The sequence below is a fragment of the Narcine bancroftii genome, chromosome 1, assembly GCF_036971445.1.
Source record: "Narcine bancroftii isolate sNarBan1 chromosome 1, sNarBan1.hap1, whole genome shotgun sequence".
Classification (NCBI taxonomy): Eukaryota; Metazoa; Chordata; class Chondrichthyes; order Torpediniformes; family Narcinidae; genus Narcine; species Narcine bancroftii.
The window spans coordinates 276490137-276506426 of NC_091469.1; the positions used below are offsets into that span (position 1 = coordinate 276490137).

General features: G+C 39.9%; 1 protein-coding gene, 1 long non-coding RNA gene and 1 other non-coding gene across 6 annotated transcripts in view; 2 read left to right on the forward strand and 1 right to left on the reverse strand.

The window, feature by feature from the left end:
- The window catches only part of lrp5 (low density lipoprotein receptor-related protein 5), a 184423-nt gene extending 181773 nt beyond the window's left edge, over nucleotides 1-2650 (forward strand). For all 4 annotated transcript variants that reach the window (XM_069899872.1, XM_069899880.1, XM_069899888.1 and 1 more), the window contains one exon: nucleotides 1226-2650. In XM_069899872.1, the coding sequence (XP_069755973.1) occupies nucleotides 1226-1499 (274 nt within the window). In that variant the 3' untranslated portion in view covers nucleotides 1500-2650. The remainder of the gene's footprint in view (nucleotides 1-1225) is intronic.
- A 126-nt stretch (nucleotides 2651-2776) lies between these two features.
- LOC138744185 (uncharacterized) lies at nucleotides 2777-10693 on the reverse strand. Its single transcript, XR_011345347.1, has 2 exons — nucleotides 10560-10693; nucleotides 2777-4333 (listed from the first exon to the last, which is right to left on the reverse strand). It is a non-coding gene; the product is annotated as an uncharacterized lncRNA (long non-coding RNA).
- An 8-nt stretch (nucleotides 10694-10701) lies between these two features.
- Nucleotides 10702-10774, forward strand: trnav-aac (transfer RNA valine (anticodon AAC)). The gene has a single exon. It is a non-coding gene; the product is annotated as a tRNA-Val (tRNA).
- The last annotated feature ends 5516 nt before the right edge of the window (nucleotides 10775-16290 follow it).

Consider the following 16290-nt stretch of genomic DNA (forward strand, 5'->3'; position numbering starts at 1 on the left):
GTTTCTAACATGTCACAGCCTATTTGTTTTTAATATTTGTTACCACTGAGAGAGAGATGCATTCGTATTCTGAAAAGGATGAGATTGAGAAGCCCATGGCAGCACCTCCTTTCTTCAGAAACTGCAAAACGATGCGGCTGCAACTTTAGGAATATTCTCAAGTGGCATTTGATGAACATTTATTTAGATATTTTTTACAAGTTTGCACTTCAACTGCCTATCCCTCTATTCTCTGGAGTCTGTAATTACTACTTCAATCTAAAATGTTCAAAGTTGGGTCTCTTGAGCATTAGAACTGACCCTTATAGTCTTTTGTTGAAACCAAAATTGCCCATGCTGCACTTGGAACGATTTAATATTGACCCTTTGACAAATAAAATGTGTGGCTACACCGGAAGCCACGCTTCATGCTGTGACAATATCTTCCTGAAAGAAAGAAAATCAGCGACTGCATCTGTTTGATTAGTAACTTAAAAAAAATACGTTGGAGTAACATCTAAGAGATTCCAACATCAATGTAGCTGCGTAGATAGAAAGTGAGGCCAAAAAGACAAAATATGTTAAAACATGCTATTGATCAATAGTGATCAAATGCATTAAAGAATAACTTTGTTACTGACCATATAAGGTCATATATGGTCAGTAACAAAGTACTGTTTTTTGATTAAAATTAATTTTGAATCATATTCAAATATCCTCATAAAAAAGCAACTTGCAAGAGTCAACAGGCATCTTCAAGAGAAAATAAAAATTAAGGACCAAATTATTCAGGCCTCCTAGCAACTATAGGTGAGTATCATTGGAGATATGACTGTGTCCTGTTATTTTGATCAAGAAAGGAAAATACCAATAATGGTGGGGGGGATGGGGAATAAATGCTGACAATTTAACCTTGTTGCTAGAATGTTGAATTTTTAACCTAGTAATAAAAGCAGAGAAAACCAATGTGGTCAGCAGCTGAGATAACGACTAATGCAGTCTTCACCTTTAGATGTGTATTTATGCAAGGTACAGAAGCATGTTGACCAGGGTTGAAAGTAACTTGCTGACCTGGTAGCAAGACACAATCCCTTGAACCAGTGAATTAATGAGCAGTCCATACCTATTTGGTTTACAATTGTATACAAGTCAAGACAAAATTATGCACCTCAAATATTTCAAATGCACTTTTAGGGCATTGAAATGAAAGGAAAAGAAACTAATCAATTGCTTTTCAATTTTACAGACATTACATTATGCAGAGTATCGCACCACCTACGACACCATGCAGTACCGATGTATGCGATAGTGATTATACCACAAGCCGATGGAAGAGTCCCAAATACTACATGGATCTGAACTCTGATTCGGACCCTTACCCACCTCCTCCTACACCTCGAAGCCCATACATGTCAGCAGAGGAGAACTGTGAAAGTTGCCCACCATCACCTCCTTCCACAGAACGAAGTTATTTTCATCTCTGCCCTCCCCCACCATCTCCTTGTACAGATTCCTCATGATCATAACAAAAGAATCATTTTTTTATAATTCTGTATATAGCTTTAAATACATACAGAGAAAAAGTATATTTTATGAATTAAAAATAGCAGGTGGGTGGGATTATTGAAAGGAAAGTGTACAGAGCAATGAAATTTTGTACAGATGGAAAGAAAAATATTTATGACAATTTTTTCAAGCAAATACACCACTTACAGCCTTGTGTCATTTATTGTACAGAGCCAAATAGAGAAGCAAAAGTATAAAATGTTCACTAGCACAGGCAATAAAACAGTCTGCTTCTGTGCTATTTGTTTCAAATAATTTTGGAAATGAAATTATAAAATGCAATATTCATTGATACTAAATCGACTATTGTTTCTTTTATAGTTTTTCTACCTATTTATCAAAATTATATTTGCTGATCTTTAGAATTTAAATTTTACATTTGTTGATATTTTCAAACAATCTCAACAAGTTCTATTATTGAATTATGTTCAATATACACAATCCTCAATATATAAACCACTAGCCTGAATTGCTGTATGTTCAGTATCAAAGTCGGTTATCTTATGGTGTGTTTCATTGCTGTGTGTAAGGATTGTTTATGAAATGAATTAAAATATAACCTGTCCAGCTCCTGAAAGATGCAGGTTCACAGCAGAATAATATGCCACCACCGTGTTGTAAATTAGCACTGTTACTGAGAGGATCTTATTGTGGGAAATTGTATTATCAAATTGGTGCATTTATAGAGTAAACTCTGAGGTTAGGATGAAAATGAACGGAATAGAATATTTAACCCTGTACCTGACTTGAGGTACTTTACAACATTTGTAGCAGTTGATGGTATAAACATAATGAAATAATGTTCTACCTTCTTAACATAAATATTCCTTACTTTGTTAAGCACAAGATTACCCACACAATATTATAAGGCAAAGTTCTACCTGATTGGTGTGCGATTTGTAATTTGATGTTAAGTTATTTATCATGGATGGCAAACCAAATTTTTTTCCATGAGGAATTATTTTAGTGTTTGGCTATTTTCCTTTTGCTTGTATGTACAGAATGTTGTAGCTAACACTGCTGAAGTATTTGTAAAGTGCCCTTTGTAAATCAGTTCACAGGAACTTGCACACCAATAATAAATAACTAAGATTTTATTGGATAACTAAGCTGCCTTATTTATTCCTAGCATGGATTTCATGCTTGTACCACTAATTTACTGTGGCAGTTCAATTTAAGACGAGGGACAATTTCCAACTGCTTTTGACAAAATAGAGGTACGTGGTATCTATTATTCCAGAGAAGCCTTTTTATGAAAAATTGTCATAATATGCATCAATGTTTCAAATAATTACAAGAATGTTCATGTTTCAGATTTATCTTTTTGCACCATAGAATTTAAGTACACTTTGTCTCACTAAATATAATTATTTATAAAACGAAAACTGTGATTTACAGATTATGTATGCAATTTTTAACAGCTTCGCTACAACAAAATTACTGCTTTTCATGCAAAGGCGCCACTTCAGCTTCACAAGACACAACATTATTGCAGAACCTTCAGTCATATTCTCTTTATTTTGGCTGTGTTTTAGGTTAAGTCCATAAAATATGTTGACTCTATCTATATTTTTAAGTTAGATTTTTGTATCCAATTGAATTGTCCAATTATAACACTAAGGCAAATTTTAACTTAATTTCAAAAAAATCTTGCAGCTTTCTATTGAAATACATGCACACACCTGCCTTGAAACATTGTGTGTTGAAGTGAAAAGACAGATTACAGAATGTTCCTTTTTTTTTGGTTTTAACTATGTATACTTTCTATATATTTTAAAGCCTTAGAGAAATATACAGGGTTGATGTACTGAAATATGATTTGTTTTATTATCCAACAAGTATTGTTTTGATCCTTTCATCAAAACATATTTTATTTTGTTGCAGTGTATTCAAATCTATCATAGAGCAAATCAGGGTTCTCAAAAAAACAAAGATGGATCTTACATTGGAACCTGGCTGCTAGCCTCCAAACTGTCAAGATCAGACTATGTGTGCCAGGTTCAGGGCAAGTGGGCTTGCCCAACCATATTGAAATGTACTGAATACTTCATAAGCAGTGTGCGTTTACTTGTAATGATGGTTGCAGTAGGAATATGCTGTGTGCCCTTATTGATATTCTCTGGATGATCCCAGGGTTTTAGAGAAAAATCATAGGGCACAGATCAGGTTTGGATTGACTGTTAGGTTTATATCCAGTTTTAATTTTATAAGCAAACACAACTCTAGATTTATTTATGTGGGGTTTCAATTTTGTTTAGCATTTCCTACATTTTTAAAAAAATGAAAAAGTATCCCCATTGTTATTTAAAATCCAAGCATATTATTAATGTCAAACATTCACATATCACATTGCCATTCACTTTTCTTCAAGAATGTTTTCAGAACACCAGTCCCACTTATTTGTCCTTTGTGCTGTTTGGTGACTTGACAATGGTGACCTCTGAGATGTCCCACTTATTTGGCCTTTGTGCTGGTTGGTGACTTGACAATGGTGACCTCTGAGATGTCCCACTTATTTGTCCTTTGTGCTGGTTGGTGACTTGACAATGGTGACCTCTGAGATGTCCCACTTATTTGTCCTTTGTGCTGGTTGGTGACTTGACAATGGTGACCTCTGAGATGTCCCACTTATTTGTCCTTTGTGCTGGTTGGTGACTTGACAATGGTGACCTTTGAGATGTCCCACTTATTTGTCCTTTGTGCTGGTTGGTGACTTGACAATGGTGACCTCTGAGATGTCCCACTTATTTGTCCTTTGTGCTGGTTGGTGACTTGACAATGGTGACCTCTGAGATGGTGGAATATGAATTGAATGTTCATGTTATTATTTCTGATTTTAATTGTGCATTATAGAACTGAAATTTAATTTGATTGATTGCTATTTGTAGTAATCAAAAAAATATACATTTTCCATAAATACTATTAAAATAAAAAACAATCAGCAAATTCCTACCAAATGGAAAACTGAATTCCTAACCGATGAAAGGTAATTGGCTAGAAATTTGTGGGATTGGTGCACTAAATGCTTTATCTTGTCAGCGCATTTTAGTCTGTCTCTGAAATTTATTTCTTTGAACTTGAAATTACACACTCTGCTGGACAAACTTGGTGGATCAAGCAGCTTCTTTATAAAGTGGATAAGGTCCATCCTCTTTATATTGGCTTCTCCGACTTTGGCTTGAAACGTCAGCCATTCTTTCTTTCCCACTGATACTGCTTGAGCGCTGTTCCTCCAGCAGTTTGTGTTTAGCTTTAGATTCCAGCATCTGCAGTCTCCTGTGTGTCTGAAGTTTAGTTGAATCTATTTTAAGTAAATATGCTTTGTTCATCCATTCTTATTTTCAATAGAAAATTTTTTATCATTTTAATTATTAATAGTACACTTTTTCTGCAAATGCATGTGTTTACATGAAATTTTAAATGTTGAATTTGTTGTCAACTGTGATCAGTGAGATGATGTGAAAGTATCAATGCAATCAAGTTGGGAAAAGAACAAAGAGGCATTTGCTATGGGGAGGGTGTGGAAGAGGTAAAGGAAATAGTTCCTGTAGTGTTCCTGCTTGCATGCTGAATGCTATTTCTGTTGCAAATATAGGCCTGCTGATCTGGGAGAGTGGCATATAGTCAGCTGCACAATTCTTGGCTGTTCAAATGCTACCAATGTAATGTGATCAATTGCTATACTATATATTTTTTTGTGTTTGTGCAACAAAATCTTAATGATTTTATGCAATATATGGAATAGGAACATACCATTAACCTTAGGGTGAAGTTTTCCAAATGACACATCTCATTTCCATTTATAATATGTAATTTTTTTTCAATAAGCTGTTTTATTCCCCTTTAAAGCAGTTAATTTGTGCTTTTATTCCCCCATACCCATTTGAAGCAAATGTCTGTTTTAAACTGCTTTATCATTTGTCCTTGTGGTTACTTAGTTAATACCCCAGTATTTGTCTATCCTGTACCATAATGGTATACCTACTACCTGCCTTAATACACCATTGCATATTATGAACAGTATGGAATCTTCTGATGAGCATTCCTAATTGTTAAAAAATATCCCATTCATAAACAAGTATTTTTTTAAACTGGAAAATTAGGGGTCGAGCCAAGTCACTTCAAAGTTTAAAATGTTATTGATTTGGAGATTGGTGAATATTATTTATTTATTTCATTTCATCATTTTTAATCACATCAATCTCAGTTTTGTACTTAACAAATAAAATGATCCAATTTCAAGTCTTGGCACTTCTGTTTTTCATTCAGCTACCAGCTGACAGACAGGAAGGGGTTCGCAATTCACCATTCCACTTCCTCTTCCCCAAAAGACATTTAAAACTAAGCATCCATCAGCCTTTTCACCAATCCTCACATTTTGTTTTGGGAGAAAGTTCCTAATTAATGTTAAGTGAGGGATCATATATAGATATGCATCCTAACTGATTAAATATGCAATGTTTGAGCAATTCATCTAGGTGCTATTATGCGAGAATAGATGACCAGGTGGACCAAGGATTCTCCGCATTGAAACTGTTGCTGTGTTGCCTTGAAGTCATTCTAGATGATTTGGTTTTAAAGATCCAGAGAATAATTTCTATCAAATTAATTTGTATTTTGATTTTTAATAAATTGAAATTAATTTAAATAAATATCTATATCTCATTTAAGCATCTATTTAGTATTCACCTAATTCCCTTTAAGTGTGAGTGCAGATAGGCAAAACATTGAACAAAATAATGATCTAGTTAACTAGATTCACAGAGTTAGACAGCATGGAAACAGAACCTTCACCCAACATATCGATGCTGACCAAGTTAGTCCTGAGTTAGTCTGATTTGCTGGTATTACCTATAAACCTTCCTATCTATGTACCTCTCCAAATATTTTTTAAACATCATAATTGTTTCCGCTTCTGTTGCTTTCTCTAGCAGCTCTTTCCAAATACCCATTGCAGATTTCTGTAACTCTTTCCCCTCTCACCTTAAATCTACATCATCTCATTTGCCCTGGGAAAAAGAAAATGACCATTTACCTTTCTTTGACCTTCATGACTTTATAAACCTCTATAAGGCTCCACATTCCCTGCTACTTTGCAAGGAAAAACAAACAAAGCCTACCCAATCTCTCCTTAGGCCCTACATTACTGGTAACTTCTTAGTGAATCTTTCCTGCTCCGAATCCAGCTGAATGGCATTGTTCCTCTAGCTAGCTGACCAAAATATGAAAAAATGCTGTCTTGTATGGTTATAACGTGATGTTCCAACTTTTGTTCTCAGTGTCCTGTCAAATGAAGGCAAGTGCACCAACCCTCCTCTTAGACTTCATATCTACCTGTGTCACAACTTTCAGGTTACTGTGTGTGTATCCTCTGGGCTCTCTTGTTTTACAACACTCTCCATGGTATTTTGCCATGCAGGTCCTGATCTAATTTAACTTATCAAGATGCAGCATCTTGCACTATCTGAATTAATTTCCATCTGCCACTTCTTGACCCATGTTCTGAGTTGATTTAGATAGCAGTTCTGTTAGTCAAACTACAGAAAGGATGAAAACCCCTTGGAAGAATTTAAAAAGTTAAATGCAACTACCAGAAAAAAAACTTGAACAAGTGGTGACTATGTTTAATGGAAAGAATGAGACTTAATGGGGTGCTTTAAAAATTTTATGGATTGATTCAATAGATGTGAAAGAATGGTTCCCACCTTGCATTAAGCCCAGATGTGTGAATTGATACCTACAATTAACAGAATAAGAAAGTTATAAACAATATCTGCACAGAATGTAGAATTTACTGCAGTGCATTGAAGCAGATAACATTGCCAACTTGGTGGGGTGGGGGAGAGGGTGGTTGAATGAGGTGGAGATTTAGAAGAGGTAGAAAATGAAACTGTCCTCTGGGGTATCAACACATTCTGACAAATTGTGCTTAATGGCCTGATTCTGTTCTGCAGAATCTATGACACTGCCCTCAAGTGAAAATTCAGTGCAGAATTTTGGATCCTAATCACAGCAAAGTCATGAAAGTTGTAGAGAGCTTCACCAAAACAAAAGGGTAATTAGGACAACCCAGGACTAATTTACAGTAGCAGGGACGAACTTCAATATGGGATTTGGAAAATTTTGAATTGTTTATGGCCATAAATATGGAAAGATTTCATGTTGCAGTTTGTCACATTGTCGTCATAATTGAAATGATCATTGTCTTTAAGAAAAACGGATTAAAATGTGCAAGTAGAGGAAGACTCAAGGCTGTGAGGATGTAAACATGTCTGATGGTGGACAATTGATTGAAACACTGTACAACAATAGCTGCCATGGGGTTGGCTTTACTTTCTTAGTCATCAGCCTTTTCTTTGTGTTGAATAATGTTTCTCTCTGATGTTTAAATTTATGACCAATATTTGGTTCATTTTCACTCTCAAATCCGGACTTGCATGTTGAAACTCTATGCTATTTTGTTGTATAAATATTTGTAAAATCAACATCAAATCACTGCAATTGTAATAAAGATGCTGTTGATTTTTATAATAAAATGTTTTATTTTCAAATTTGCATATGTGTCCATTGAAATTCATATTTTAAATTTTCTGTTGAAAAGGTAGAACAAAAATAAACCTCTGGTGAAGTATCTAATGGAAGTATTTTGAAGATCAAAATGTAAATTTATTGAAATGGAAAACAATGAAAATCTTTATTTTCATTTAAATAATGTTTCCAGGAGATCAGATTTGTTGTCACACAGCAAATGATTACTGTCTTTTGACTTTTATGTTGCCCAAAGTTTCTAGAGATTCCAGTTCTGCTAAACCTGAAACCTGAATGGATACTCCATTGATGTTTTCAGAATTATTTCCCCTTATTCCAACCTACAAATGATTACACACTACTTATTCAATGGTTGTTTAATCTTTGGTCAAAATCATTTTTTTATGATTCTACCAGTTTTAAAAAAGTCAGTGGCATGGAGTATTATGCAGTTAGTCATTAGTTACAATGGAATGACACAACAGACTGATCAATAGCATAATGAAAGCAATTTGCCACTATCTGATTACCACCTGCTGTTGATAATTATTTCTTCACCTGACCATTTAACAATTACAGCATAGCAACAGGTCAGTTTGGCCCTCCTTGTCCATGCCGCACACCTTCTCCCACCTAGTCCCATTGACCCGCACCCAGCCCATAACCCTCCACAACTCTCTCATCCATATATCTACTTCACTGCTAACTTTTATTCTGACCTCAAATTCATTTGATCCATCTCAGGCAACACTCTCCCCTTTCTCAATATATCTGTCTCCATCTTGGGAGAAAAACTCTTGACAGATATTTTCTCCAAACCTACCAACTCCATAAGCTCGACTACACATCTTCACCCTCTGTCCCCTGTAAGGATTTTATACCTTTCTCTCAATTTCACTGCCTCCATTGGATCTGCTCCCATTATGAGGTCTTGCATTCCAGAACAATCGAGGTGCTCTCCTTCAAAAAATGTCATTTCCCCTCCACTGCCATCAACTCAGCCCTTACTTGCATCTCCTCTATTTCCCACACGTCTGGCCTGGTCGCTTCTGCCCCAAGATGCAGCAAGGACAGGATTCCACTCATCCTCACTACCACCCCACCAACCTCCACATCCAACAATTCCACCACCTACAATGTGATTCCAATACCAGACACATATTCCCCTACCCTCTTCCCACTGGGAATCCTTCCACCAATCCTTCCCATTAATCATTCCCTTGGTATGTAAACCTGTGAACACAAGAAACACAACACATGAACCCACATTCCCCTCTCACTGCCATTTGGAGCCCTGAACAATCCTTCCAAATGAAGCTATTGAGACCTCTATATTGGAGAGACTGGATGGTTTCTAGGAGATAGTTCTGTTGAGCATCTTTGCACTCTTCCCACACCTACATGTCTATCCATGGCGTCAAGCACTGCCAAATTGAGGACACCTGCAAATTGGAGGAACACTCTCGAACAAGACGGCATTAATATTAGCCCCTTTTCCTAGGAATTTACTGGGAAAGAGTCCAGTTGAAAAGGACTACTGTCCGAATGCCGACATTAAATGATATCATTTCATGCCATTTCTACCTTTACTTATATCCCCATTTCCTGACGCCGGTGTGCTGATAAAAACAATGGAAAAGGGACAGCAGAAAGTCACCTGTTTCCAGCACTCCGATCCCCAGGGATGAGCATGTTCAGTTGAAAAGCAATTAGTGTCCCAGTTAAGGGTGGCCCAGTGGAAATGGCACAAAGGGCTTCCAAGACATTGCACAGCCAATTAATTAGGATGCCAGAGGGAAAGGGGCTATTGACCTCCAATTTCCATTAAACCTTGCATTTGTCTCTTTTCCGATCCCTTGGTTTCCTTTCTTCCAGATCACCAACCCCTTCCCTTCGCCTGAGTCCTTCTCTTTTCTTATCTCTCTGACTCCTTCCCTTCACCTCTCCACCCCCTTCCCTTTCATCCAGCTTCCCACTCTCTTCCTTTCCCTCTCCTATCAGAGAACTATCCCCTTCCCTCATCACTTCTCAACATTTTTCTCTTCTACCCTCCCACCTTACCTGTCAGCTTGTACTCTTGCTCCTACCGCCTAACCCCTTCCCCTCCACCCTAACCCCCACCCTTTCTTCAACCTTTTCCGCTACATCCTAACCCCTTTCCCTAACGCCTTCCCCTAACACCTCTCCCTACCCCTTCCCCATCTCTTCTCCTACACCCTAACCCCCAACCTGTTCCCCTGCTCCCTAACCCCCACCCCTTCCCCAACCTTTTCCACTACACCCTAACCCCTTCCCCTATTCCCTTTCCCCTAATACCTTTCTCTCCCCCTTAACCCCCACCCCTAACCCCTTCCACCTATCCCCTACCCCTTTCCCTCTACTTCCCCCTTCCCCATACCCCTCCCCCCCCCCCACCCCCATCTTTTTATTCAGACTGCTTGAAGATCAAACTCGGACAGAGGGCTCAGGCCCGAAGCAACGGTTACCTTGACTCCCTGCTGGGTTTCTCCAGCACTTTGCGTGCCCCCGGCGTCTGCGGACTCAGCCCATAACTGCCTGGCCAACGAGAGTGTGAAGAGCGGTCTCCGTCGACTTGTCTATCCGTGACCCCCATAACTACTCATCGAGGTTTCCGTAGTGTAGTGGTTATCACGTTCGCCTAACACGCGAAAGGTCCCCGGTTCGAAACCGGGCGGAAACATTTTTACTTTATAGAAAATACAAATATTGACCTTCAGTTTGGCGCCATTCACCGCAACATTAAAGAATCATTCATTTGGATCACCTCATCAGAGAGAGCCAGAAGCAAAGAAAACCCAAACGCGTCTTTAGAAAACAAAGACTTTTTTTAATTAACCACTCAATAATTAAAATAAAACCAGGTAATTAATCTTCCACACGAAACGTGTGTCTGCATTAACTATTTTTGTCCTTGAATTGCATTAAGCAATGCGATATTGTATCAATATTGTAGCAGGATGACATCCGTCTGGGTCATGGTCGCGCTGTGAGCGCTGCTCGTTGATCTTGAGTTGTTTCAATAAGAAATTACTGATTTATTAATGGGGAAAATGTCAATGCCGAAAATACGGCCTCTTGTGTTTTATTTTTCCAGGAGATGGCACCATTGTCTGCCTCAGCTTGCGAACGGGCTTCATCATTGCTCCGAATTGCGGTGACCTCCTGAGAACAGTAACATGTCACCACAGGGAAATGTACGAGGAAGGCAACATCTATGATTCACTTCCACCTCAGTGAACTTGCCTTTTTAACAGGATTGATGTCAATGTGGGGGGGGGGGGGGGAGGGGGGTGGGGGGGAATGAAATGTACTAAACGACATTAAATACGTGAGGACAGGATTTCGAGGGAGAAGATCGACAAAGGGGGATAGTCAACACTGATTTGCAAGTAGGAGGTTGGGTCACACAGATCTGATTGAGTTTTTTGAAGATGTGACCAAGAAGGTTGACGAGGGCGGAGCTGTGGTGGCGTGTGTATGAATTTCAGTAAGACATTTGATAAAAATGGACTGGTCTGGAAAGTTAGATCATGTAGGGTCCAAGGTGAGTGGAGGGCACTACCAGTAACAGCTGGTAGGCTTTCATTCACAGAAGAACCTTGCTGGCCCGGATCCCAGGATAGGAATGGTAGCAAGGGAAAGGTGTCTCAATCTTTATGGCCCAGGATCGCGGTGGGGGGTGGGGGAGTCATAGGGTATGAGTCATCCATGGGCAGGCCAGCTCCATAAATACAACCTCAATGATAACTATATGCAATGGAGGAAACATATCACCACAGAGAGAGAGAGCAGATTGGATAGAAAAGTGGCTTCCTAAAAGAAATGATAGTGGAAGGTTGTTTTTCCACACTGAAGGCCTGTGACCTGCCACATTGCTGTTTGCCATCTCTATCAATGATTTAGATGAAAAAATTCATGGCATGATTCACAAATTTGCTGAGGATTTGGATTTTAAAAAGTCTAGTAGCTTGAAGTGAAGAACTGCCACACAGTTCACATGTCCATACGGGCCTGCAAGCTTCAGCACAATAACAATAGAGAGACTCAACGACCTCCTCGCCGATGCCACCATCTGCTGAAGGGCCCCGCTCTCCAAGATGGCACAGCCTCCAGAACTTCCAGGCCAGGCACTTGACATGGCCACTCCGGTCTCCCAGACACTTCCACCACAAAACTTCCAGATCCTCCTGTCATGATAATGAATATGTATGAGATGTACCGGAAGTCACGTGGTATGAGAGAGAGATAAGAACACAAGCAGGAGAACAAAGGAAACGGGAGAATAAAGCCACTGAGAAGTTTACCTGATAAAACTTGTGTTTAATATTTTATTAACTTCACATTTCGGGCCACAAATGTGACATTGGTGACGAGGATGAAAGAAGCTTGAAGAAAATTAAAGACTAAACAAGATTACAGAGGATTACAGACAACTTTAAGGTGATAAGAATTTTCTCTTTGACTCAGTACTTTTGGGGCTGGAATATTTCCTCATGGCTGGTGCAGACGGTGACTTTCTAACGCATAGTGAAATTGCTCATTTTGACCCAACGGGTGATGCAAGCACTGTAAGTATGAAGTGGAAGGCATAGCAGGAAGAATTTGAATCCTACGCCGACAGTCGTGGCCTATTTCTAGATACCGGTACAGTTGAACAAAAAGCACAGAGAAGGGCGTTACTTCTTTTCACTGCTGGACCCGCAGTTCGGGAAACATTTAAAACACTTTTGAATACTGGAAGGAAGGATGAGTTCCGGAAAGTGGTAGATGCATTAAATGCACACTATGTAGTGACACCGAATGCTACATTTCAACACCATTTGTTTCGGAGAACGAGACAAGAAGATGGCCAGACAATTGCTCAGTACGTGACGAGACTACGCCAGCTAGCTGTTGGATGCAATTACATGCCAGCTGATTTGGACAACCAATTATTGGATCAAGTCTTACAACACTGCAGATCAGATAAACTCAGAAGACGTCTACTGGAAAGAGGGAGTGAGTTGGAACTCACCGATGCTTTAACCATTGCTGCTGCATTAGAGGCTGTTGAAGGGCAATTTCATACCATGACCCTGAAAGACAACTCAAGCCAGCAAATTAAGAGGCTCTCACATCGCCATAATCAGCCAAGATATACGTCGACACATGACGTGGAGTGTTATCGATGTGAAAACCGAGGTCACTTTGGAAAAGACCCATATTGCCTGGCCAAAGGCAAAGTTTGCAGAAAGTGTGGAGGTAAGGACCACTTTGCAAAGAAGTGCAAAAGCAAGTCCAATGCAGACCAGAAGAGGACGAGTACAACTTCCAAAGGCAAAGCCTGGGGGAAAGGAAACTAACCAGGAAAGGAGTACCATTTCATTTTGGATCTGAGCAGAAGAAAGCGTTCACAGCGCTGAAGCAAAGCCTGACAGATGCAAAAACTCTTGGATATTACGATCCGGCGGCATCAACCAAAGTCATAGCGGATGCCAGCCCGGTTGGTTTAGGAGCCGTGTTGGTCCAGATGTCATGATGGAGGACCACGAATCATTGCCTATGCCAGCAGATCGTTATCAGATGTGGAAAGAAGGTACTCTCAGACAGAGAAAGAAGCACTCGGACTTGTATGGGCCTGTGAGAGGTTCCAATACGGCATTGAATTTGAACTCATCACAGATCATAAGCCATTAGAGGTGATCTATGCACCTAGATCCAAACCATGTGCCAGAATAGAGAGATGGGTACTCAGACTACAACCCTACAAATATAAAGTAATCCACATTGCAGGGAAAGCAAACATTGCTGATCCGCTGTCCAGATTGGTGAAGGATGGTGGTCCACAATCCAAGTCAGAATTGGGAACAGAAACAGAAAGCTTTGTACGCTTCGTAGCTATTCAGTCGACACCGAAAGCTGTGACTACGAAGGAAGTCGAGAGAGAATCCGAACGTGATCCAGAACTCATGGAAGTAAGAGAATGCATACAGAGTGGACAATGGGACAAGTGTACTCACAAGGCGTACATTCCCATTAGACTCGAACTTTGTTGCATCGGACAGTGTGTATTAAGAGGTTGCAGATTGGTGATACTGCAAAGATTGAGACCGAAGATCGTATCCTTAGTGCATGAAGGACACCTAGGTATTGTTGGTACCAAGCAAAACCTCAGGACCAAGGTATGGTGGCCAGGTTGTAATAAAGACGCAGAGAAATTTGTTAAAACTTGTCACGGATGTCAAATCACAAGTAGGAGTAATCCGCCAGAACCGATCCGGAGTACGCAACTTCCGACAGGACCATGGATCGACGTAGCTGTTGATTTTCTTGGACCTTTACCGACAGGTGAATCAATTATGGTAGTGATAGATTACTACAGCAGATACTATGAGTACATGGTGTTGAAGTCCACAACCACTGAAAAAACAATACAAGCATTAGCAGAGATATTCGCAAGATATGGATTCCCTGTTATATTATACTCTGACAATGGTCCACAATTCATTTCAGAGACATTTGCGGAATACATGAGGACCACAGGTATCCACCATCATAAAGTAACTCCGAAATGGCCGCAAGCCAACGGGGAAGTAGAGAGACAAAATCAGTCCATTGAAACACGATTGAGGATTGCACACACAGAAGGACAAAATTGGCGAGAAGCATTGCTGTCTTATATGGCTGTCTATCGAGCAACGCCTCATGCAACCACTGGGAAAAGTCCTGCAGAAGCATTTTTTGGGAGAAAAATCCGCACAAAGATGCCAGAAATAAAGGAAATCCGAGACGACCAGGAGATGAGGGACCACGATGCTGAAAAGAAAGGTGCAGCAAAGCTGTACACAGATTCGAAACGTGGAGCCAAGTACTCAGACATCATGCCAGGAGATAATGTTCTAGTGAGGCATGAAACTGGTGGTAAGCTAGACACACCTTATTACCATCAAACCTATACTGTCGTATCCAGAAGTGGCAGTATGGTGACAGTCAAGTCTCCGACTGGAGTCCTGTATAAGAAAAATGTATCAGGTGTAAAAAGGTACCAGTCCAGAGATACATCGAGCGAAGAGGTTGAAAGGCCAATACGAGATGCTGAAACTGAGAGACCTGATGATGTTCCAGAGGCAGTTACCAGCACTCCTGATGAAGTGACTAGAGCGCCAGAAACACTCGAAGCCGTGGCGAGCAGTATTTCCGACGCTGAGAGTGAACAACCGAGAAGCGACGACAATATCGCAGGCAGGCCGAAACGAAACCGGAAAGTGCCCAAACGATACGAAGACTTTGTGCCATAGTTTTAATAAGAACTTTGGGACAGTATTTAATCTTATATCATAAAGTGCATGTATGAGTGCTGTAGGAAGTAAATTTTATGTAGTTGAGTTATAGTATTACCATTAGTTAGGATGTTTGTAGGTTTCCGAGGGATATTGGTAAGTGAAGGTAAAGTTTATTTCTGATTAAAGGAAGGATGTCATGATAATGAATATGTATGAGATGTACCGGAAGTCACGTGGTATGAGAGAGAGATAAAAACACAAGCAGGAGAACAAAGGAAATGGGAAAATAAAGCCACTGAGAAGTTTACCTGATAAAACTTGTGTTTAATGTTTTATTAACTTCACATTTCGGGCCACAAATGTGACACCTCCCAGTCAGGCACACGACGCAGCCACTCCAACACACCTCTGCAAAACCCGCCAGAGCTTCTCCTCTTCGGCAACCAGCAGCAAATGGCATCAAAGTCTGGAGGCCTTGTCCCCACAAGAGAGGCCCATTTGCCACAACAGGCCAGGCCATGCAGCCCCATAGCTTTCTTCCGAAGGTCTGTACCTTACTTCACATTTCTCACATTTCCACAGCTCCACAGCGCTCCACCGTCCAATGTTCAGCAATTAAGAATTGTTGCACAGCACCTTACTTAATCATTGCGGTAGCATCAGGTCTGGAGAAGCCACTGCAGCCACCATCATCCAGAACCAGAACAAGGTTGTAATGCACACTTGTATGGTTTAAATTCCATCTGCCATTTTTCACCCCATTTTTCCAGCTGGTCCAGATCCCTCTGAAAACTTTGAAAATCTTCTTCACTGTCCACAGTGCCTCCAATCTTAGTATCATCTGTTTATCACATTATCGTCCAGATCATTGATATAGATGACAAACAACAATGGTTCCAGCACCAATCCCTAAGGCACACCACGAGTCACTGGT